This window comes from Phalangium opilio, unplaced genomic scaffold (genome assembly GCF_054372755.1).
Source record: "Phalangium opilio isolate 3A_F unplaced genomic scaffold, DU_Popi_V2 ptg000011l_1, whole genome shotgun sequence".
Classification (NCBI taxonomy): Eukaryota; Metazoa; Arthropoda; class Arachnida; order Opiliones; family Phalangiidae; genus Phalangium; species Phalangium opilio.
Window position 1 is genome coordinate 6615837 of NW_028324147.1, and position 24618 is coordinate 6640454.

At 37.6% G+C, this 24618-nt stretch overlaps 2 protein-coding genes and 2 long non-coding RNA genes across 5 annotated transcripts in view; 1 reads left to right on the forward strand and 3 right to left on the reverse strand.

The window, feature by feature from the left end:
• The window catches only part of LOC149710129 (uncharacterized), a 210185-nt gene that overhangs the window by 14733 nt on the left and 170834 nt on the right, over positions 1 to 24618 (forward strand). The window lies entirely within an intron of this gene.
• LOC149710130 (uncharacterized) lies at positions 1483 to 6752 on the reverse strand. Its single transcript, XM_089859373.1, has 6 exons — positions 6420 to 6752; positions 4276 to 4464; positions 3871 to 3905; positions 3378 to 3476; positions 1903 to 2004; positions 1483 to 1839 (listed from the first exon to the last, which is right to left on the reverse strand). Exons 2-6 carry the CDS (start codon positions 4436 to 4438, stop codon positions 1810 to 1812), a joined length of 429 nt encoding a protein of 142 aa, XP_089715499.1. The 5' UTR covers positions 4439 to 4464; positions 6420 to 6752; the 3' UTR covers positions 1483 to 1809.
• On the reverse strand, positions 2076 to 3306 carry LOC149710131 (uncharacterized). Its single transcript, XR_016376749.1, has 2 exons — positions 2578 to 3306; positions 2076 to 2469 (listed from the first exon to the last, which is right to left on the reverse strand). It is a non-coding gene; the product is annotated as an uncharacterized LOC149710131 (long non-coding RNA).
• Positions 9826 to 23448, reverse strand: LOC149710132 (transcription factor HES-1-like). Its single transcript, XM_089859656.1, has 4 exons — positions 22936 to 23448; positions 22283 to 22381; positions 12420 to 12510; positions 9826 to 11016 (listed from the first exon to the last, which is right to left on the reverse strand). Exons 1-4 carry the CDS (start codon positions 22993 to 22995, stop codon positions 10415 to 10417), a joined length of 852 nt encoding a protein of 283 aa, XP_089715782.1. The 5' UTR covers positions 22996 to 23448; the 3' UTR covers positions 9826 to 10414.

Sequence of the window (24618 nt, forward strand, 5' to 3'; positions counted from 1 at the left end):
TTAATTAGGATGAATTAACTACATGTTATGTTCCAACTACTACCACCCCTATAATTAAAATTAACTAGGTTAATTTGGTATTAAACGGAAACTTCCCCTACCCTAGAATTAAAAATAAATAAAACGATATTTAACTATTAAACTAAATCTCCAGACGGAAATTATAATAATATTAAGACGGGTATTGGGGGAGGGGGGAGTAGAAGAAGAAATCGAAGCGTCCACCAATAACCTATTGATTATAGACTTATAGAGACGCGTATGACGTTTTTCCTTTTCATATAAAATAAAATATTGTAAATACATATTTTTCCCTCGATTTATATAGTTATTATCATAAAAATTGCGGATGTAACCTTCAACAAGGCTCGAATACCAATTACGGAGGTATTTTCGAGTCCCTCTAGCTAGGTCTTAAATACTGGGTAATATATAGGGGACCCCACGCATTAGAACTAAATAACTTCATATCATTTTTTAGCCTCATCTTATGTTATGTACGATAAGGCTATTAGTTTCACACAAGGTGTAGGTGTTAGTTGTAGTGTTACAAGGTTCATACAAACCTGGAAAATGGAAATGTTAAGGAAATAAATTATTAGCTAAACTCAGGGAAATTTATCATTTTTAGTAAAATTCAGGGAAATTTGTGAGGTGAGCTATTTTTTTTTTTTTTTTTAATGTTTCATTGATTTTTGCTGCTTTTGGATGTATGGTCTGGAAGAAGGTCCTATAGAATCCCTATATTTTTGAACCTATCCCAAAATATCCTATATTTTCAAAAAAAGGCCTATTAATCCCCTTTATTTTTGAACATATCTATCCTAAATTATCCTATATTTTCAGGAAAGGTCCTATAAAATCCATGAATGAATGAATGAATATTTATTATCTTTTCACATACAGTGAATCCCTTTTGGAACAGGGAGGAGCAGTTAGGCTGCTCGCAAGTTTAGTTTTGTAATTATTAGAACAGTTTATTAATTAATTTATTAAATGGTTTAAGGCTTAAGGCGCGGTTATTGTTGTTGTGGTGGTGGCAGGAATTAGTCTAGTATTGTTCCAAGCTTTTAGGAGGGCTTTTGTTAATTGCACATCCTTGGCTTTGTCTTTACCCGTAAAACCTAGTCTACGGAGCAAAGTGTTTTCAGCATTTGATGGTCCTGCCTCAGTTTCGCGATATTGACTAAATGAGGGACACTCCAGAAGGATGTGAGCAACATCCTCACGCGCAGAACCGCATCTCGGGCACACTGGGTCTTCCCCAAATATATATATATATATATATATATATATATATATATATATATATATATATATATATATATTTGACTTAAGGTGGAGTTCATAAACGTCGGACGCTACGCAATTTAGTACAGATGAAGGCAGGGCGTCGTGCGCAAAAGGCAGGACGTTTGCGCACGACGCCCTGCCTTCTCCTGTACTAAATTGCGTTGCTTCCGACGTTTATGAATTCCACCATAAGTCGAAGTTTTCAACGTAGTTTACCTGCAAATTTATCAAAAGGGTCTTTTTTTAAAAAAAAGGAAAAACCAAAAGGAGCCCAAAATTTATTTCTAACCGCAAGCAGCCGACACATTTGAAGGTGGTGGTTCGAACCAATAAAAAATATTAAACATTTTGATAATTCATCTGAGTGGTTGAGCGGGTTAGTTTGATATACAAAAAGCAGCTGATTTCCCACCCATGCCCAATATTTCTCTTAAAAATTAGAACGGAATTTAGTATTTTTTCAAAGTATTTTATTTATTCCATATGTTTGTTATACCTTTTAAGGTATATTTTACATTAACCTACTTTGTTATAATGATGGCATTCCTTAAATAATTGTACAATTTTAGAAACGATTTGTTCAATTTCACAAATGTTAGGTTTACTTACGTAATGAACTCCGTTAGCGAAGGCTAACTTTTTTTTGCTGGGTATTCCGCTTACTACTTCAATTAAACAGCACGCTAGTGGTTCCGTTACTAATCTCTTTTGCTGTGTGAAAACAAGAGGTTACAAGTAAACCCTTACAATTTTGTCGCGCTTTCTAATGTATTTTAGCAATGTATAATGAACTCCATATTGATTTAATAGCAAAGGATAATTATTACAAAAACTATATTTAGGCACTGTATAATTAATGCCTTACTTATATACAGTAACATTGCTAATTAATATTGAAATCGTATAAAGAATATCTCCTCAACAAAAGCCGAGATACAACAAACCCCAAAAAATCCTTATTTCTCAGCCTGTTACGGCTACAATGACAGGGAGCCGAACATAAAGAGGTCACACAAAAGACACGTGTCCTTGGAATGACCCATATTAGTTTAAAACACGTTTCCGCACAATTTAAATGAGATCATAGTGTTTAGCAGACGGCATAATGAATTTTAAACTTTTTAGGACGGTCTGAGACAAGGACTAGGCAATATCCACGTCGGCGTTACAGCGTCACTTTCGGCGAAAATGAGCCAAATAACGATGAAACCGAATTAAAAAATTAAACACCGTTAGCGGAATGCAGTGAGCAACAAAAAATGTCGAGTCCGCACGTTTAATTACCGAAATTCAAAGAATAACAGCGAAAACATGATAGTGGAGGTATTTTTAGTAAGGTCTCAAACACAGTTATAGAAAAGCCCCGTCATGAGTCCCGAGGAACAAACAATACGAGCTTTTCCAAGACCTATGGCAAAACGCTGCCAGTAGATAAAACCAAAAGACGGCGATAACACGAAAAATAGTTTAAATCACTGAAAATTAAGTTTGATTACCGTTAACGGAAGGCTTTAGAAGTCGTTATGTGCAAAAATCAAACGAAGCCAACTCGATCACGCGCTCAGCAAAAAAAATCCTTATTTCTCAGCCTGTTACGGCTACAATGCGGCTCTGGAGCAATGAGTTAGATCTCTATGAGATAGATAGAGTTACAATTCAAATACTCGCGTATGCGTATTTTATTTAACACGTTTAAAAACTATCTTGACAGCTTGTTACACAGATTATAGCAGCAGACGTTAATAAAAAAGTTCTTAGGGTGGCGCCACCCGTATTTGATAAAGATTCATGCTCGATAAAAGGTGTATTGCGAAACGTCGATCTCGAGATCTCACGTTGTGACTCTAGGTTTCATATATATATTCTATCTCATTGCTCTGGAGTAGTTTAAAGAGAGCGAAGGCGAGACGACGACGAAGGCGGAGCTGACGACGAAGGCGGAGCTAATCTTCCGTTTTTATGTCTTTTATGTCTCCGTAATATTTTTTCGACATCATAGATGGCGACAAAATAAAAAATACATGAATTATTAGTAAAAGTAATTAATTTTTATTGTTGAGAAAATTTCATCTTTAACTAGCTACTTTTTTCCTATATTGGAGCAGTGTAGGGCAGGTTCCATTAAAGTCTCTTTCGAGATTAAAATTGTCCAAGCAAGTGTAGTTGGTTACGATTTGCCATTCCTGCAATTACATAAATAGATTTTATCAATATTTTACGATACGCTGTTAATTTGAAGCAGGGATAGATTTAATTTTAGAAGTAGGAATGGAGAACGGTTAGTATTTACTTCAGTCTGACTCATAACCCAGTATAGAGCCCCTCCCTCCCACACGTAACGAAAATTCAAAATTATCTTATTGGCTCACTTAAACTACGTTTAGATGACGTTGCTGACGGGGACGCCGAAAAATACGTTATTCCTTTTTACCTATGTTGCTATGACCCGCCTCTTCTTTCATACCCCTCTGTCCCGTAGAAGGGGGTCAGGGACTTTGACGCGCGCCCAGATTGCTCTGTTCGACATTCCTTCTTCTAAAATTCAATCTATCCCTGTTTGAAGACAATATTTCTTACCACGAGTATATTTTTCATTTCATTCACGCATAATTCTACGGAAAAAATGGAGACTTAATTATTTATTCATTAACGTATAGGTTTTGCAGGTAGCCCAGCGGTCCTATAATTCCTATAAAATCCTATATTTTTGAACCTGTCCTATATTATGCTATATTTTTGGACTGAGTTGAAGTTTTCCTATATCAAAATTTAGCTCTTTTATCGCGATCACATTTGACCAGACACCGAAATTGCGGAGGTCAGGATTGTTATATGTTATTAGAGAATTTCCCCCAATTTCCTATAAAACACATTTTTTTCCTACCAAATCCTATAATTCGGGGGGGGGGGATTCCTATTTTCCTATGAGGAATTTCAATTTTTGGCTGGGCTCCCTGCTTAATTTTTTGTCTTTAAACTTACTCTTCTCGTCGCAAAATTTTCTAGGATTCTCTTTAACTATCTTAAAGTCCTCTTTATCGTAAGATGAACCGTCCATTTTCTTGCAGTCCATTAATTCGGAGTTCCCCATTTGCGTTGATTGCATTATGGCTGCGAAAAACATCGCCCATACTTCGAATCGCATGATGATATTCAGTCGAATGGGACTAACTGTAATTACGAAACCTCCAGAGACTCAGTTTTAAAGGATTTTTCGTTCATTTTGAATGTGGGATTTGATACGCTTGACATTTATTTTCAAATTCAAGAGCGCGGTCTTTCCTTTGTTACAGGAATCGTAGTAGACGAAGCGATGCATTAGTGCATAAGTTTACAAGATATTTTCCATAAGTTTGTCGTTGGTTAGTGATAGCTTGTCATAAAGTGACGTAGGTCATAGATTCTCGTAAAGCGACGCCTGGTGAGGCGCTGTCAGAGGCTTAGTAATGCAGACTAAATAGGAAGATGGACTGCAATTTAACCGAGTGTAGTTCTCGCTTCCGTCGTTCTCGAACTAGCTCGAGCTGTCTCTAGTATTGCGAATTATAAGAATGTCATACTTATGGAATATATCTTATAAACTTATGATTAGTGCTACTGCAATAATTTTTTTGTACCGTACCGCCTTTTTTGTCGTATGAATGCGCAATGTTTTACAGTAATTAAATTTTGAATAGAGTAGTGGAAGTTGATGTATAATAAAAAGTTGACGTTAATTCACTTGTAAAGGGGTGGGGGTTTATACTCGTTTATCTTGCATTAATTTGACTAAAAGATTCTCCGCTTCGTTCCCAAATCTAACAAAATAGCCTTTATTATCTAGTAGGGTTAGCATAGGTAAGGGGAATCTGGGAAAAGGCATGGAATTTCAAAATGCAGCTCTGCAATGTTTTGCGTTAATTTTAAAATCGAAAAGTCGGATAATTACCACAATACATCTTCTATTGGATAGGCTTTTGTTAGTATCGGGACATACAAGGGGGTTGGTACATTGCCGTCTCTGCGCTTTCTCGTGATAAAAAATTACTACAGCGCACGCGCCAAAAAGCGAGATGGAAGACGGAGTTTACCCCCCCCCCACTGTCTTTTCCTCTTAGTTGCATCGAAATGGTCTATTCCTTTTATTATAAGTCAAACGATGCGAGTACCATTATGGCCAGCCTTTGTGATCATCTTGTTTTATTTCTTTCTCTATCTTCCCATGAAAAAGTGAGCAGGTGATGTCCGATAGTATTTGGGCCCCACCCTTAAGTCTAGTCATGGCTTAGGGTCCGAGTTTTTTATCTACAATAAATTGATTGATGTTTTTAGATGTTGATTATGATGAGATTCGGTTGGCGTAACACCGCGCGCCGCAAACGGTAGAACGCGCAAATGCTCACAAAAGACACCCCCCCCCTCTTCATCATTGCCCCCATCTTGTAATTTAAATTGGAATTAAGATTTTATTCAAAGGGATGGTGAAGTATATTTAAATTTTATTTTTGGGATTTTAGAATTTGTTAATTGTTTTCATCTCGGGTAAGGTTTTAGCTAGTTGTGTTGGGAAGCGTACGTAGCTTTTTTTTTAGCTATTCTAACTTTTTTGGGGGATTGAGGATCCTCCAACAAAGTTGGTTAAATCCAATATTTAGGAAATATTTAAAACTAGCAGCAAAGGCACCCAATGGTGTCCGTTAGGCCGCCATTTTCAAAGATGACAGGAAGTCTATCCCCTATATAGAGTATGAGGAACCAGTGTGTTAAATATTAGGGAAATCGGTTTAAAAGCTCGGACCTTATTACATAAAGAAGGTTTTGGTTAAATTTCTGGCCGCCATTTTACAAGATGGCGGCGAATTGAACCCGAATAGCCATAAAGCCTGTCTATAGGGTATAGGGGACCAGTGTACTAAATGTGGGAGAAAGAGGTTGAAACGCACTGACGTTATTCCATAAAGAAGGTTTTGTTTACATTTCTGGCTTCCATTTGACAAGATGGCGGCGGATTAGAAAAATCTTTCTTAGTTAGTACCTACTACGTAAGAGTAACGTCCCTACAAAATTTCAACCTTCTAGATAAAGCAGTTTGGGCTGGGCATTGATTACCAAAGGTTTAGATTTTGTGATCGTCTCGTTTCACCTACCCTTGGATGCAAAAAAATCTTGAGTTCTGTTTTCTACTATGCCTAGATTCTAAATGAACACATTCTCTTTTGGGCTATGGGCGTTTTCTAATATACTTCTTTTTCTGGCGCGCAACTTCCGAATTAAGCAATTTCCCCCGAGTTGTACTTGATGAATCATTACGCGTGCGTGCACCGTGCAGAAGTCGAAGGCGGGACACCATCGTTTATAATCGAGGGGCTTTTGGGCCCTTAGCTAGCTAGCTTGCTGGCTGCCAGACAGACTATAGTTTGCCCTACTTTTTTCAAATTCTTGTTTTTCATAAATAACTAACAAATTTATACGCCTATTTATTTCTTGTTTATTACTTTACTTCAAAGATATCGTTCCTTCGTAGGTTCATAGGATGGACAAACATATACAGGGTGTTTCTGATAAATTCTGGGATAGATTAAGGGAAATCAATTCTGAGTCGAAAATGTAACTTCTGTCTCCATTTTGCCACAAGGGACTCTGTTTTCGAGTTATGATTGTGCATAGTATTTTATGGATGACCCCTTAAATTTGATTAAGAAAATGATTAAGGCAATGATTTCCAATTTAATTTCGACTCAATATTGCATTAAGAACATCCCCCTTAATTTATGCAAGACTTATCAGAAACACCCTGTATGTCTTCTCTTTTTGGAAAACGTAAATAGTGTTTTGATTTTTATAGCCAATTTTGACCAAATTAACTTGAATAATTTAAGCCCGTTAAACTTTTTTATCTTAAATCTTTCCTAAACACTATTTATGTTTAAATTCATAAGCCTTATTATCCAACGTAATTTTATTCGTATTTTTGTAAATTTTTGTGAGACACAAACATAACACGTGATAAAGTTGTGTCGCAAGATTATCCAAGATAGTTCAGTAACATGTGGACCTAGTGCTACGTTTTCCAACTATGCAAAGGTCAAAACTATCTCAGACAGGAATACATAAAGCCAATAGGAATCATTGCGTATCCATTTGTGGGAAACTAAGACTAATCATAATGTATGACGAAATTTACCTCGCGAATAATCTATCTCCCGCCGTTTGCACCTTGCGCGCGTGTAGGACCTCTCTTTGCTACTACCAACCAATGAGATCTTATTTAGTAAGACCAAGAAGCGATATCTAGTTTATTAGGGAGAAGGTATAAGATGCCTCACTATTCGCGTGCCATGGTCCCAGTCCCCCTTTCAAAATACAAGGGGGGACGTAAAAGGAGGCCGGGCTATTTCGCCTCTCCTCAGTCGCAAAATACGTAATTTTTGTCATTCGAGTCGCGCTGACGTGAGGTTTCAAGAGCCAAATGAGATGCTAGTTGTAATTTAGAGGCGTGGATTAACTCCGGACCTACTTTTGGACTGGAGATAAAGCTGGAAATGTGGCGAATTTTAACCTGCTCCCTAATAAACTAGATATCGCTTCTTGGTAAGACGTCAGAATTACGAGTCATGATTTTCCTATAATTTAGAACAGGCAAACTATGACTGGGACTATCTGTTTTTACTGAGGGGGTGAAGATGGACGTTCTGGTCCCTGTTAGGCAAATGTTGAACACATTCCTATTGTTTGATACGCGCATGATTTTCCTATAATTTAGAACAGGCGAATTATGGCTGGGACTGTCTGTCTTTACTGAGGGGTGAAGATGGACGTTCTGGTCCCTGTTAGGCAAATCTTGAACACATTCTTACTGTTTGATACGCGCGTGATTTTCCTAGCATTTAGAACAGGCAAACTACGGCTGGGACTGTCTGTCTTTGCTGAGGGCTGAAGGTGGACGTTCTGGTCCCTGTTAGGCAAATGTTGAACACATTCCTACTGTTTGATACGCGCATTAATTTCCTATAATTTAAAAGAGGCGTGACGGAAAGTTCTCAAGCCCGGCCCACAAAACCAGCATAGAAATTAACATTGGAGATATGGGGGCATAATTATTCCTATTAGGTTTATGTATTCCTTTCTCAAATAATAAAGTGGTTATATTTATTTGGTAAGGGCTGCATTGCATTCAGTAGACAGTCGGTTTTATTTCTTTACCCGTGTCAAAGTGGTAGGTCCTACTTAACATAACATTTTTTTATTCCCCAATAATAACTAGGTATAGTACTTCCTTTTAATAGCTTTAATCTCGTGATTACATTGATTATACCCTTTAGTTAATTCTTTTTTTCTTAATCTTTTTTCTAAGCCTCTAAAATTAAATACCAATGTAAGGTATCTTTTTTTCTTACTAAGATTATAGAGAAGATAGTTACGATGTTATCGAGCAATTAAACTTATTAAAACGAATTAAGATAACAAAGTTCGGTATAAGCTTCGGGGCAATTATATAATTCAGTATATACCCCGCGTTGCAACTTCCAATCGTAATTACTCCATGGGGTGTCGTTTCGGGGTCGTAGATATCGGTTTTGACTTTGATGGAGTGTCTGTATGTACTTTTATTGGCCTACTGGAAAGGATATATGGCTTCTGAATTAATTTTATTTTCAATATACACTGTATCGTTTATTTTACCAATGAAAATAATAATTAAGTTGGGTTATTTGCAATTATTAACTAACGCCATGCAGTAATGTTGTAATTGAATAATGCATTGGGGAGTTAACAGTCACAGGGTTGCGTGCCAGAGGTCAGGGAAATTTGAAAGTCAAGGAGAGTAAGGGAATTAGAAGATTTTTTGGCGATGGTCAATTTAATAACAAGTTAATAATGAAAGACCAGGCAAACGGACATTGGACACTTACTTGGCCGATGAGTTTTTTTTTTTTTTACTATTTTGGAGATTACCTTTAAACACTGTGAAATTTCAATTATTTTCCCATTGTATCTGCGTATTTCTGTCGCGGTCAGAGTTCGTCAGTTTAGTGACAAGATAATTCCAAAATAACCATACGACGTTGACCACTTGAGGTTCTTTGATTCTTACCCTAGACTCTATTGTCAAAATTTGTCCCGAATTTAATGTCAGTCAGTTTTGGGAGAAAGTATGTCGTGTAGGGTAGGGCCTCCATGAAAGTTAAATTAACCTGTGGTTTCTTCGGGGACATTTATTAGGAGATTGGCAGCAAATTATATTCGCTACAAGTTCCTCATAGTCGTGGAGAAATTTAATTTGTTTTAGAAACTTGATTCCTTGAGATTAGAAATAATCGCTGGATAATTAGTTGTAATCCGTCACCTCGATCGCGCTGATCGTGATCGATAACCGTTAAAACTTATATTAAATTCTACACCGCATTATTAATTTCTTTCCAATTATTCCATGGCATTGAGAATATTTTTTTATTAACATCTGCTGTTTTTTGTTGTTTAAAAGCTTTACTAACGCCTCCAAATTCATTTTCCAGATGTTTATTATATTATAAAATCAAATTAACCGCAAAGTAAAAGTTTTATAACAAATAACTTTTTAATATTCCTTATATGATCGTAATTAAGTACAAAAAATGAGTTATTTATATACCGATATATACATATATTTAATAATAATTAATAGTATATCAAATGAATTTTTAATTAATTTTTTTTTTTAGTTGTAATAATTATTTGGCGAGATTTATGACGACGTAAATATTGATCCAAAAATACTGATAATATAATATTATTATTTCTTACAAGAATGAATGATTATTGAGCGTTTTCTGCATTAATTACACAGTGAATTGTTTTAACAAGTGCCAAATGCATATTTTAATTTATTTCGGATGGAATGCTTGGTTTAATGAAATTTATATCATTTTAATTTGAGATCACGTGATACTTAAGGCACAGATTGTATTGTTCAATTTTTAAGTAATACACTTTTCGACCAAGGGTTATTGGTTATAAAAAGTTATCTGACTGGTCAAATGAAAGATCAGCGCATTTTTTTTCTATTTAATTCAATCAGAAAGGTATATTGATTCGAATTATATATTAATTTGAATCATAATAAGTTGGTATAGTATTTATTTTTAAAGCTTCATGTCAAAGTTCACCAAGGTCTCCAAACGCCTTCCTCTTCAGGATTGTGACAAAACTTTGGTTGGGGTTGAATATAACCATTCAAATTGCTTTTCGGAACTTGTTGTTCTTGACACACGTCTTCTAGTTTAGGAGCAACGACCAAATTTAAGGGACTAGCCGGTCTTTCGACGTATTCAGTATTATCCGTTGGATAACCGTTAAAATCGTAAGGGTCAGGTGCCACAACCGCGTTGACCACTGGGTAATATCCCTGTACCGAAGATGGTGTGGATGATCGAGAACCAGTTTGGGGTGAACTATTGAATTGATACGATGAGGAGGATGGTCTGGTAGGTGAGGAACAGTCGAAGAAGTAATTGGAATTGTCAGTTCCAGAGTGGGTGCTACAGGCTGCTGGACTTGGACTCGTGTCCGGTTGATTTAATGGGTCTGTTTCCGATGTGACTGCTGTGTTTGGAGAGTTTTGGTAGGTGACCAAGCATCGGGTTAAGTGATTTAAGAGACGGGAACGTAATTGGGGCTCCATATCCTCTGATTTGTCCACGAAACGGGATACTTCTTTCGTGCATTCCTTGAATCCCGCCGTGAATTTGTTGTTACCAGAATGAACTGCGTTTTAAAAAGAAATTGATCATTAGTTTTAGTTTAGAATGACCTTAGTAATTAGTATTATTTCCTATCTAAGCCAATGTCCCTAGCTTATAGTTTTAGAAACATTGCGATAAAGCATTTACTTATTGACAGGGTTCGTACCGTTCCTGAAAGTCAGCGATTTGGAAAATGAGGGAATAAGTCGGGGATTTGAAGTTTTTTCCTAAAAAGTCAGGGATTTCGTTTGGTATATCAAACCATACTTCGAGCACTGCTAAATATGGGCCACGTGTGATGAAGGGGGCTCGGGTAAACACCTTAAAATGGTCAGGGATAAACTGGGAGAGTCAGGGATTTTCAATATAAAAATTTCGTCCTAACCCTGTGTTTGATACGCGCATGATTTTCCTAGCATTTAGAACAGGCAAACTACGGCTGGGACTGCCTGTCTTTGCTGAGGGGTGAAGATGGACGTTCTGGTCCCTGTTAGGCAAATGTTGAACACATTCCTACTGTTTGATACGCGCATGATTTTCCTAGCGTTTAGAACAGGCAAACTATGACTGGGACTGTCTGTCTTTTTCCTATCATTTAGAACAGGCAAACTATGACTGGGACTGTCTGTCTTTTTCCTATCATTTAGAACAGGCAAACTACGACTGGGACTGTCTGTCTTTACTGAGGGGTGAAGATGGACGTTCTGGTTCCTGTTAGGCAAATCTTGAACACATTGTGTCTTTACTGATGGGTGAAGATGGACGTTCTGGTCCCTGTTAGGCAAATGTTGAACACATTCTTACTGTTTGATACGCGCATGATTTTCCTATAATTTAGAAGAGGGGAATTATGGCTGGGACTGTCTGTCTTTACTGGGGGGTGAAGATGGACGTTCTGGTCCCTGTTAGACAAATGCTGAACAAATTCCTACTGTTTGATACACGCATGATTTTCCTATAATTTAGAACAGGCAAACTACGGCTGGGACTGTCTGTCTTTACTGAGGGGTGAAGATGGACGTTCTGGTTCCTGTTAGGCAAATCTTGAACACATTCCTACTGTTTGATACGCGCATTATTTTCCTAGCATTTAGAACAGGCAAACTACGGCTGGGACTGTGTCTTTACTGATGGGTGAAGATGGACGTTCTGGTCCCTGTTAGGCAAATCAAATGTTGAACACATTCTTACTGTTTGATACGTGCATGAATTTCCTATAATTTATAAGAGGCGTGACGGAAAGTTCTCAAGCCCGGCCCACAAAACCCGCATAGAAATTAACGTTGGGAGATAAGGGCGTAACAATGATTCCTATTGACTGTATACATTCCTCCTAATATCCAGCATTATAAGCTAATAATCCGTCTACAAGACATTAACGTTTCAATCCCGTCAATAATTAGAAGAAATCCCCGTAAAACTTACCCATAGACTGTTGACGATGTAAATTTTGCAGATGTTTGACGGTCATTTCCAAAATATCCGCCTTTTCTAGTTTCGAGTGACGAGTGTTTTGCTGTAATTAGAGAAAAACACACGAGGAAACCAAATATTAGACCTGTCTTTCTGCGTACCATTAATACATCGTTAATCATTTGATAAGTAGACCCGCATGGAAACGTCGTGTAAGATTTTAAGGAAAAACTCGGTTGTTTTTTCCGCTTTTTCTTCCCATTTTTGACAAGTTCCTAATGAAGATGTCACCCCGCCTATCGTCCTAAATTGGCAGTTTGTAAGGCGCGAAATGAACTTTTGGGAGATAAGTTTTTTTTTGGGGGCGAAATTGTCAAAAGGTGGATCTTACTTTAGGGAAAAGAAAATTTGTAAATATATTTTTTTTAAAGGGATAGTGAAATGGTTTAATTTAAGACGGAGGTAAATAGGTTAGGTTTTAGTGCAGTGACAACTTCCCAGCGTTGTTTGAGGATTGTTACGTAAGTGTATCAGCGTAAGTCTACATTAAGAAATTTATGTGATTTAGTGGACTCTCGTCAGGGATATTGGCGTAAATTGGTCAAGGATAAGCTGGAATTGTCGGGGATTTTGAATATAAAATTTTCGTTCAAGCGCTGCTGTATCAAATAGACGGTACAGCGAACCTCTTTTTAAAAGGGTCCATTTTGAGGTCTACAGCAGACTACCAAACAGGAACGCCACAGCTACCTGTGTCTGCTATAGTGCAATGTGGCTGACTTATTGTGATATATTTACGTTTCCCTTTCTTTTTTTTTCTTCACACAATTCTATGATTTTTGGGGGAAGTTAGGTAGTACCCATGGGCCCATGACACCTGATTTATGCTGATTACTCGTTATTTTCTACATTGCTTGCGCCCGAGGCCATTCAACCCATATATCCTTTAAAGGTGTTCACTCGGTGCCAGCGACGGAGCATCAGCCAGCCACACTTAAAAAGCTTGTTATTTTCAATTTCACCCGTATTTGCTTGTTGTGTTGTGTATTTTTCTCTCTCTAACCTGGGATGCCAACGCTTTAATGGTTACTCCACGCGTGCTCTTTAGCGCACGATTTTCATATATTTGCGCCCCCATTGTTGACCGCTCAGGTATCCCTGGGTGATGTCGGGGATATAACGCGTATCCAATGCCATCCCCGAAATCAGTGAACTGTAAAAGCAAGCGGCTTTACATCAATTCAGGGGATATGTATTTTATCCCGCGATTTTTATACATTTTTAGCTATAGTTATAGGGACTGGAAAATTTCGCGGCTTTTTTAGATATTATTGATGAATGTGCTATTTTCTATTGTTATAGGTTGAATGGTTGAATTAGGTTAGGTTTTTTCATACCGCCGCCCTAAAGTATAGAACTTGGAATTGTACAAATATGAAGTTTTCCGATTCAAGCAAGCGCAGTTCATACATTTCAATGTTTCATAGAATGTGATATAATTATTTTTCTATCTAAAAAGTGGGGATTCTTTCACATTATCTTGGAGATTAAAGACTAAGCTTCCTCTGCTCTGACCCTTAATTGACCTTTGTCATCCGGGATGTTTTCAAATCCGTATACAGGGTTCGTACGGAACCTGGATAACCTGGAAAACCTGGATAAGTCAGGGATGTGAAAATTAAGAGAAAAAGTCAGGGATAAGTCAGGGATTTTAAGGTTTTTCCTAAAAAGTCAGGGATATGTCAGGGATTTCGTTCCGTACATCAAACCATGCTTCGAGCAATGTTAAATATGAGACAGGTGTGATGAAGTGGGCTCCTTAAACACCTTAGTATGGTCAGGGATATTGCCAAAATTTGGTCAGGGATAACCTGGAAAAGTCAGGGATTTTCAATAGAAAAATTTCGTCCGAACCCTGGTATAATACTTGCTGTAGGGGTAAGAATGGAAATTCCGGGATTTACAACTAGATGGAGCCAGCATATAAGTAACTCTGGCTCCATCTACAATTGCCTCTTGACATTAATTATAACCTCTAATGGTCAGTGTCCCGCTATTCAAGTGTTTCTGTATATGTAATAGTTAGTTTACACAGATGGAGGATACCATTTACAGGCTACCTGGAGGACAAAAGCAGACAGGATTTTGTTCTCCGGGTGTAAGTCGTCTGAATCCTCCATGTATGTAAACTATCTATTACATATACAGAAACACTTGAATAGCGGGACACTGGCCATTAGGGGTTATTAATTAATGTCAAGAGGCAATTCTAAATGGAGCCGAAGTTACTTTTTTGCACCTCTTAAGACATGGCATGATTGGTAATCTTCTACAACACTTAGCTTGCTGAGGGGTTAATCACTCGTAGATTCCCCCTACATCGATTACTGATTACGCGTAATCAACTTAACATTGTCGAGGGCAACCTGGGCAGGGCCTTCAAATATTGCGCATAATCACTCTAATATAGCAAATACACTGGTAACGCCGAGTGACTACTCCCTCGACAGCAGCCTCTAAACACCAAACACTAAAAACTACGCTTCCCACGACCCCTGTTTACTTAATTATTATTAGCATGCACCTTAACCCATATAGGAGCGCTAACTTGTTTAAATTCTTTGGCACCCCATTGTGGTTGCAAATCCTCTCTAGAGTATTCCTTGCCTTATTAGTTTAGTAAAATATTCCCAAGTGACAATCAAATTGCCTGTCAAAAGCCATCAAAGATTTTTTTTTTCTCCTTCTCGTGGGCTTTTAAAAATAAGGTGTTTTTCCGACTTGCCCCAAAACCAAAACTCTCCAAGAAAAAAGAAAAAATGCTCACGCCAACCTGACTGAGCCTTCCACAGACTGATGGAAATAAAAAATAGATTTTTCTTTCTCGGTAGATTCTTTAGAAAGATAATGAAAAAGTATAATGGGAAAGAATAGATTCTGTAGAAGCCTGGAATGGATGGATGGAGGCAGGCTAGCTAGCTGGATGCTGGGATGGGGATGGGGAAGAGGAGAATTTTGTTCACGGGCGCTGCGCGGCGCTTGTCAACTTGTCAGATTGAGTGAGGCCCCAAAACCAGGTTTGGATCGTGTATAAAAAGATGCCGACCCAATGTGGAAGGGATCATCACGCTGCGCGTGACGCGTGCGAGGATAAAGAAGCGAATGTGTGGCGCAGGCCCATCATTCTCACAAACAAAAACAACCAACGTCACGTGACGCCCCTCTAGAAAGGTTAAGAAATTTTACCCCTAAGAAATTTGAGAGTGTTAGGAAAATTGGATAGTTTGAGAAGATAACACGTCTAAAAATCCAGAAAAGCTTTTGGCATCAGTAGCAATAGACCCTCAGGGCGCCCAGAGGTCCTATAATTCCTATAAAATCCTATATTTTGAAAAGTGTCCTATTTTATCCTATAATTTCACAAATCGTCCTATAAAGTCCTATATTTTGAGAATTTTGAAGTAATTAATTATAATCCCTTAAGAAAAACCTCAGAAAATGTCTTGTCTGAGATTTAAGCAGAGCCCTAAATTTGCGGAGCTCGCTTCGCTCGCTCCGGTTATTTATGATTTACTTAATGTTAAATTTAATCAAATTAATTGGCTAATTTTTATAACAATAACAACTCGTAAAAAAATTATTCGACTGAATTTAGACTGGTTTTCATATATGTTCGCCTTGTACGTTATTGCAAATGGTCAGGGAAAATTGTGGAACATGGTCAGGGAAAACCTGGAAAAGTCAGGGAATTTCATTCCAAAAATTACGAACCCCGTAAAGGCCCAAATTCTAGTTCAGTGGATTTTTTTTAAAAACAGTAAACATGATACGAAAATAGTTACTTCTAATCAGAAAACGTTCCTTATACATTAGAGCCAGTATCAAGTCTTACCTACCGCTCCCTTAGAATAAGAATATAAACAAAAGAAAGTCAGAAATAATATCCTATTTTGTCGAAAAAATAGAAAAGAGTAATAGGTTCCTAACTGTCTGTTTGTGATATTTTCACAGAATAGATATCATTTTGTTTTACCAGTGGTCCCTTTTTGGTTCCTACTTTTAAAATTTAGGTCCTTATTTTACCCTATTTTTATCGTGAAAAGTCCCTTTTTCCCCTATTTATTTTTGAGGTTTTGGTGGGAGCCCTGTATGTGATATAGTTAGTGATATTTTTTTTAGCAGTGCAAAGGCATTGTATACTATTTTAATTGAAAAATTAAGCAGTATTTCATTAAAATTGGTCGGTTCTGGTTATATACTAGTCATTTAAGAGTCCTATATTATCCTATAATTTCATGAATCTGGTCCTATAAAATCCTATAATTTCGCCTAGCGAATCCTATTTTTCCTATTAAAAATTTCTCTGCAAGAGTTGGCGCCCTGGACCCTTTTAGAATAGGAACTTGGCAGTACTACGTCATGCAACGTCAGGCTACCTTCCACTAGTGTTTAAAAACAAACCAGGAGGAGGGGCTTATTCTGTTAAAAAATATACCATAATGGCGCTGGGGGCGGAGTTAAGCCATATTAGGTGGCCGCAGTACATCGTCTGATTGATAAGGGAACATCCAATCTGTGGTTCCAAAGACGTTAGATAGTGCTTCAAAGATACCAGTCCACCAAATGAGCCCGTATTGCTTGAAACCATGTCTTTCGTCTTTGAACCCACATACCCGAGGTTCCTTCCTTTGGCATCTTTTAAATAAATCTTAAGTCGAAAAAGAGCGGTCTTAAAAATATTTCTTAACCTGTCTAATATTTGGGTGCCAGTGTTCCACTGTCTAATGCGGTGAAATTTTTTTTTTAAGTTGGTTTTTAGACGACTGACTAGACTGTCTGCGTGTGTGGTTGGTTTGGTTATTGGGTTGGACTAAGAATTTCGGGAATTTATCTTTAATTCTACAAAGAACGGATTTAAGCAAAGTTCTTGATTTTTACCAATAATATTCAGCCCATAATAACTTATAAGATAGAGAAGGCTAAACTATGAAAAAAAATCACCCTCTTTTTAGATAACCTTAACTTAAGGTCCTTCAACTTGGGTGAGTTTGAAATTGTGACCAACTCAAATCCCTCTGTCCGGCATACAGTCACATACGTATATAAAAGATTTGTATCTCATTGTAAAAAACACGGAACTACTTGTACGTAATTCTTTCAATTATATTCACTCCCAAAAAAAAATACCTTTCAAGGGCATTCAATTTATATTATATAAGGAATATTTGATATCCCGGACCTGGATGGGTCCAGTACCGAATAAAAAAGCTATTATCTAGCAAACGAAGTATATGTACGTAACTTAGCATACGTAAGAGCAGGGGTAAATAACGAAAGGAGTTAGAGACGCTAGCTTCCGTAGTGTAGAATACAGTGGGACTTTCAAACGTAGACACAGAAAAGAGAAAACGCCTCGGTCGCGCCGCCTATAATTCAAAATAAGTATGATATTTTCCAACCAATAGCGTGGCAGCAAAGTTTCGAAAGGCATGCTGGGATATCGATTTTCTCCTGTCTGCTAGCATTCGTCTGCTAGTGTTCGTCTGCTTACGACTGAGTGACAATTAGGGTTAGAGTAAAGTTTATTCATTAAGGTGCACTTGAATTAGAAACAGGTAACTTTAAAGTTGGTAAATTCCTTATTCGATAATGAAATGGAATTAAATGTCGTTTTTGCATCCTTCAATACAGTTTTAGTTGATTTAATTTCTTTAGTCACAGATACAGTCGATGATCCTGATCCCACAGTTCCCACTAAGCCTTGGCTCACTGGGCCGACTCTGTAACCGCGCACTTACGGCAAAAAGAGTTTGATCACATTTTGAGGATTTCCCCGGCTTCAAATTGCAAATTGTTGACTTATCTTTCTTCTTTAAATTGCTGTTTACTCGCGATTGAATATAATAATTATATTGGGTTGATTTATGAGACGACTTCACAACATCGACAGTTCGACACCCGCCATTTTACTTTACCCAGAATACCTTGCTGTGCGAGATTTTAAGGCAAAACTTTTAAGGTTCTGCTCTTATTTACAATACAGTTCCAAAGATGGCACTACGTTAGTTACAAATTCTATGACGTTTCAAGGTCCCACTGTATTCTACACTACGGAAGCTAGCGTCTCTAACTCCTTTCGTTATTTACCCCTGGTAAGAGTGTCTATTTTTATCAGATCCCAACCCACCCACCTGCGAGGGATGATGGTGATGGGCAAGTAGGACCTAAGGGCTACTTTTTTACGGTCCAGAAAGCTCCCTTTGTCACCAGCACATCCAGGGTTTTGGGGGGTTAGATTTTCAAAGGCAAATCTAGCTAGTAGAACAGGGGTCCGTTATAAGCCCTTTTTGCAATGCAATGTTGAGGAGGAATTTTTACGGATGGTCTGCATTGATAAATAAAACTGCGGGATCATATTGCTTCCAGGGTTTCTTGGGTTCTATTGGAGAACCTATTTCTTCAGGACATAATCCTCTACAGCTGTGGGGGTGATTTTTGGGACTCGCCATGCGCTCGTGTGTCCACTAGTCTCTCTGTTGGTATTCGTGCCTCAACTTGCATTGCCAAAAACTCGTGGGCTCATAAAGAAACTTGGGTTGGGGGTCTCCTCTCCTCTCTCCTCTCTGCTCTGGTCTGGTGGCGTTTTTTTAAGGTTTTTTGCAAGTAGTTCTGGACCCAGGCTTAAGAAGCTAGATGGCTATGCCCCCAACGTTTTTTAAGGATTGTGTATAAATTATTCAAGACGACTGGGTGAATATTTCTTTATGTATTTTTAGTTTCTTTTGGGTGCTTTTCGTTTGTAATAAAAACTAAATTATTAAAAAATTTAAGCCGTGATGTCAAAAATGATCATCTGAAACTAAATTTTGTCAACTTTGGGAAAGGTACTGGTCAATTTATTCAGATTTTCTAAGTTATTGAATCTATCGTAATTAGGGGAACTTATAACTACTCGTGCAAGGTTTTGGACATTTTCGCTAAATTCGGTACAAATTCAATCACTCTATCTCCTAAATCACATCGGAATTAGAAATATCAAACCCATGCTATAGCTAAAATTCCGGTAAATAGTTGGCTAAAAACGATGAACTTTGTAGCTACAAAGTTTGGACAATATTAACTGCTATTTATATTTTGAAATATCTCTAAAGCCAGTTTCAAATTATTTCATAATCACTTTGCGTACAAAATTGGCTAGATATTTCGGACTTTAAACAATAGACCAACTCATTAAATACTTGAAGAGTAAACAAACGTACACGGGCGGGGTCGCCATCGGGGGTTCTTTCCCTCGAGCTAAGAGTCAACACCAGATTTAGCCCTCTTGGCGAGGGAGAAATAGCTTAAAGGCCGACTTCCATCGAAAAGGGTTCTTACGAACTGAAAACCGTGCATCGAGAGTAACAATGGAGCGACCGTGCCGATTTTCGAATCCCCGCTGGACAAAATTGAAAACCTTGATACGAGGGTTCTTACGAACTGAAGATAAACAATAGATATTTTCCTTCAGAGGGTCGTAAAAATCGGGAATAAAATATTTAAGAGACTTTCTATTGTTTATCTTCAGTTCGTAAGAACCCGCATAGCAAGGTTTTCAGTTCGTAAGAATCCCTCCAAATTTTGCCCCAGTGGGGACTCGAAAATTGTCACGGTCGCTCTATTGTTAAGAATCGATGCACGGTCTTCAGTTCGTAAGAACCCTTTTCGGTGGAAGTCGGCCTTTAAGAAAGCCGCTCCGCACTTGTGGTCTTTTCTCCTATGACGTTAATGGAATAGTCTATCGTGTAAACTTAAAAATCCCTTTGTTAAAAACTTCTTTGGGTAGAGCGCATGTTGTTGATTTTGGGAGGTGTAACTAACATAGATTAAGACGGTAATTATTCAAATAAAACCATGACAATAAAGATAATTAACTAAGTCATTTACAATTGTTATATATTTACTAAACAAATGGTCCCAGGCATTAACAGTAACTTTCCTAGGAAATTTGTACCCATAACCAATTTGATTCGATTCCTAATTGTCTTCAAGGTGTAAAACCATGTAACCTTATCGTTAAACTAATTATTTAGCTCGAAAAGGTATGACTCTATCCACGTGGTTTTTGGCACACATTCGTTTTAAAAAATCACTGAACTGTGATGTGTACGTTGTTATAATCGTGTTTATCCATAAAAATAAGCGGAGCTCCTCCAGGGGGATATTGGGGGGATTCATCAAAAACTGCCCACGCGTTATGGAAAGGACGGTACTTTTAATTCAGGAAATTCCCTTAGCTTGATTGTATTTTATGCCCTTTTATCTTCTTCCATAGCGACCAGCACTATCAGGATTTTTTTTTCTCTCAAAATCGTTCACGCGTATCCCGACAAAAAACCTTTTTTGAGAAAGTGAAGTACAATTGCTCAGTGTACTAAACTCTCTTATTCCATAGTTAATCTGACCACCTTAATACCTAAAATACCCGTAAATCACCGACTTTAAGTCAACTTAACTATAGGTTTTTATTTTATTTTTTTAATGGAATCTACAACAGTCTGGAGACCCACTTTCCACGCATGAGTATTTTCGGGGCATTTTTGATATTCACGGAATCGTTATTTTGACTGGTTTCTCTTTTCCTGCGGGATAAGTATGACGTGATTCACCCCCGAAGAGAATTTAGAGAAAATGCTTGAAGCGAAAAGGTGACTAGCTTGCTTTGTGTGGTAGTTGGGAACTTGGTACTTTGGTAGTGAGTGGGCTAATAAAAATTCTCTAAGTCAGCTAGGGTTCGAAAAAAAAAACCGGGTTTTAATTTGGAAAAAAAACGTAGCTCACAGGGTTTTATTTGGGTTTTTATATGTTAAGCAGATGCGGAAATTTCTAGTTATTGTCATTCAAAATTTGTTGCTTAGTAAAACTAATCTTAAAAGGTTTCATAAAAACATTAATAATACTTTTCAGGTTCCAACAATAAATATCGCAAACAATATTTCAAAAAGAAATTATTTTGGTATTTAAATTCATCAAAATTATAAGATGGATAAGGTTTTATTAAGTGGGTTTTTTTTAGTGGATAAAAACCAATAAAACCCGTGGGTTTTTGGGTGACTTTTTTTTTGGATTAGAAACCGGGCTTTAAAGACATACAAAGGATTCAGTTCTTTTCTACATTGGGGATTTAACGGGCGAAGATACATTTTGTCGATTTTCCAAATTTAAGTTTCTTTAATAATTAGCCAAGTATATTTTCAAAACTCATCATTTTAAAAATATTTAATAACGTATCCTCGATTAATCTTCAAAGCATTGAAACTTATAAACACAAGGTATTTTGGAAAATATTTAACACAATAGACATCTAATAAATGTTGAAGCCGCGACATTTTCATTTAACCAAAACTACTTCATAAAGTTTTCAAGCAATTTAACGAAACACAATAACGTTTATTTGATAAGGAAGGCATCACGTAACAATCCTCCATACTTCCTTCCTCCCACACCTGTTTTGGTATTAAATTGCAAACGAGATCCACTGACTGAATCTAAACTGCTCGACGACGGTATTTTTCGTTCCATTTATCGCGTTTTGATTTTTGTCTCGCTGCACTCAACAGCCGAGCCACGAAAGTACCATTATAATAATGGTACTTTGTGCATGCGTGCTAAGCAAAGAGGACACGCTCTCCTAAATATACCGTTACTATTATTATTCTACACACCCTTAATTTCATCCCCCTCCCGGTTGTGGTGCGGTTAATATCGTTTGACTTGGCGGGACCCCTATACGGGATGTCGTGAATAACGTTGGACCCAGTACCAGTTACGGAAATTTACAGAATTCACCTCGTGTGGGCTTAATACCGGTACATAATCAAGGGAAATTTTTTTACCTGCTCTTTCTTGACCGCGTCTAAGATGAGGGTCTTAAGTTCGGCCAAACTGTGGTTGATGCGGGCGCGCCGGCGTTTTTCCATTAATGGTTTTGAAGCCTAATTTGAAGGAACAAAAATTAATTAAACTTATTATTTATGGATGATTATGATTATTCGTAATTTTCACAAAAGGTTTTTTTTTTGTTATTGTTGTTGTCAGGCCGTTGGTGAGTCAAGAGGTTTTAGAGAAAAATACTAGCAGTTCAGTTTGAATCAGTAGTTGACGAACTTGACTCACAGAGGGCCTGATAACACTGCACTGAAGTATAAGCTGATGGGTGGAGGAATTTTTTTGTAGACCTTTTAGTGTATACTATCTATATCTTTAGTTTTTTGAAAAAAAGAAATATTTCCATATCTAGGTAAATAAGTTTGTAAGTAGTCCTCCCCTTGACACGGAGAGGTAATATTTTGGTTTTCCCAACTTGTTCACTTTCATTATTTATATTTTTGATTACGATGATAATTTTATATCATATTTTGCACATTAAGATAAAAATTAATATTTTTATAAAATACACTATAATGTCACTTAGTAAGTGACCAATTTAACATGCGATTAAATGATTTGAGACTTAATTAAATGATGAAGTTTAAGTAAATGAACTCACCCTTCTATTCTCGTTTGTCCTGCCGATGACCGTTAAAGGTTTCTCTCCTGGCATGGTCATTTTTCCGTCGTGGTCAGTCTTTCAAAAATTGACCAAATATTAACACGATCACCAACCGATATATTTTGACAACAAAGCCTTCCCGCGAAAACCGTTTCTAAAATTTCAAATTTTTGAAAAATATGTAGCCGACTTTTATTGGTGGAGGAAGTTCGAAAGGGAAACTCTTCGGGGGTGAGTGGGTTCAGTTCCAAACCAGTGGGTCACTCAGGGAAGCGTTGAAATAGGAACGTTGGAGAGCGGCTAGAGTCTCGAAAGTACACCCTCTCTACTCGGTAGCCGCCACTGTTCTGTAGAGTAGAGAACGCTAGGCAGTAGGCAAGCACCTTCCAAGCCGGAAGCTCGAAGAGACCACGAGGGGTGGAGTGGTAACCAGTGGCGGATAGCGCCCGCTCGCGCCAAAAAAAAAAGAGAGAAGCCCGCCAAACACGACCCACGTTCGTTCGCGCGCGTTCCTTTCACGCGTGCCGACTATAGCGCCACCAGAAGGATAAGGAAAGAGGCTAGTGGACTCCTAGCTAAGAATTCCATTGGTCAGAAAGGTTTTCTTCATTGAAAAGCGCCAGTTTTGAAGAAAAAAAAGAAACCTCTGTACTCTGTAGAAGCAGTGCTTTGCTGGCTTGTGTACTTTCGTAGTTTTTTTGTTAGGATGCCCTAAAGAAAGATTTGAAGGCTAGATAGTTCTGGCTGGCTGGATGGCTGCGTGGATATTTTTTCGGACACCCCGCTAAACTTTCGGTTTAGAGAAGATTTTATTCTTAGTTTCAAAGGGATGGTGAATTAAACGAATTATTTACCAAGGGAATTAGGAATAATCAACCAAATTTTAAGAGATATTTATTCATAGCAAATGAAATTAGAATTTAAATGAAGAGACGACACATGGTGGTTAAAAGTATACGAATTAACTTATTAAATTTAAAATTAATACGTATTAATTTTAAATTTAGAAGTAGGAATGGAGAACGTTTAGTATTTACTTCAGTTATTCCGACTCATAGTCCAGTATAGAGCCCCTCCCTCCAACACGTAACGAAAAGTCTAAATTATCTTATTGGCTCACTTAAACTACGTTTTGATGACGTTGCAGACGGGGACGGCGAAAAATACGGAGTTCCTTTTTACCTCTGTCGCTATGACCCACCTCTTCTTTCATACCCCCCCGTCCCGTGGAAGGGGGTCCGGCACTTTGACGCGCGCCCACATTACTCTGTTCTCCATTCTTACCTCTAAAATTAAATCTATCCCTGGTAAAATTTTAAATTGAAATGAAAATTGAAAAGGGTTTTATATTTTTCTTGCCTTTTAATGGATAGTGTGCCCTAAATGGGCTAGAGAAATTTCCTTACCAGTTGACAATTTTCCCTCACGAACTAGAGGATCTTTTGCTTTATCTTTGGGTTTTTCTAGTTTTCTGGGGGTTTTACTCTTCCTTTAACAGTTAAAATTAGATGGGAAGCGTGAGGGGGATGATGGGGTAGGAGGAAGAGTCTAAGCATCATCTTTGAGTTTCTTCTCTCGGGGCTTTTGTTAAAATGTAAAGACGGTGCTAAAAAAAAATCAAGGCACGTTTCTTCTCGCTCACTCGCTTTGGACACGCGAATGTCTCTCTACAGTCTCGAA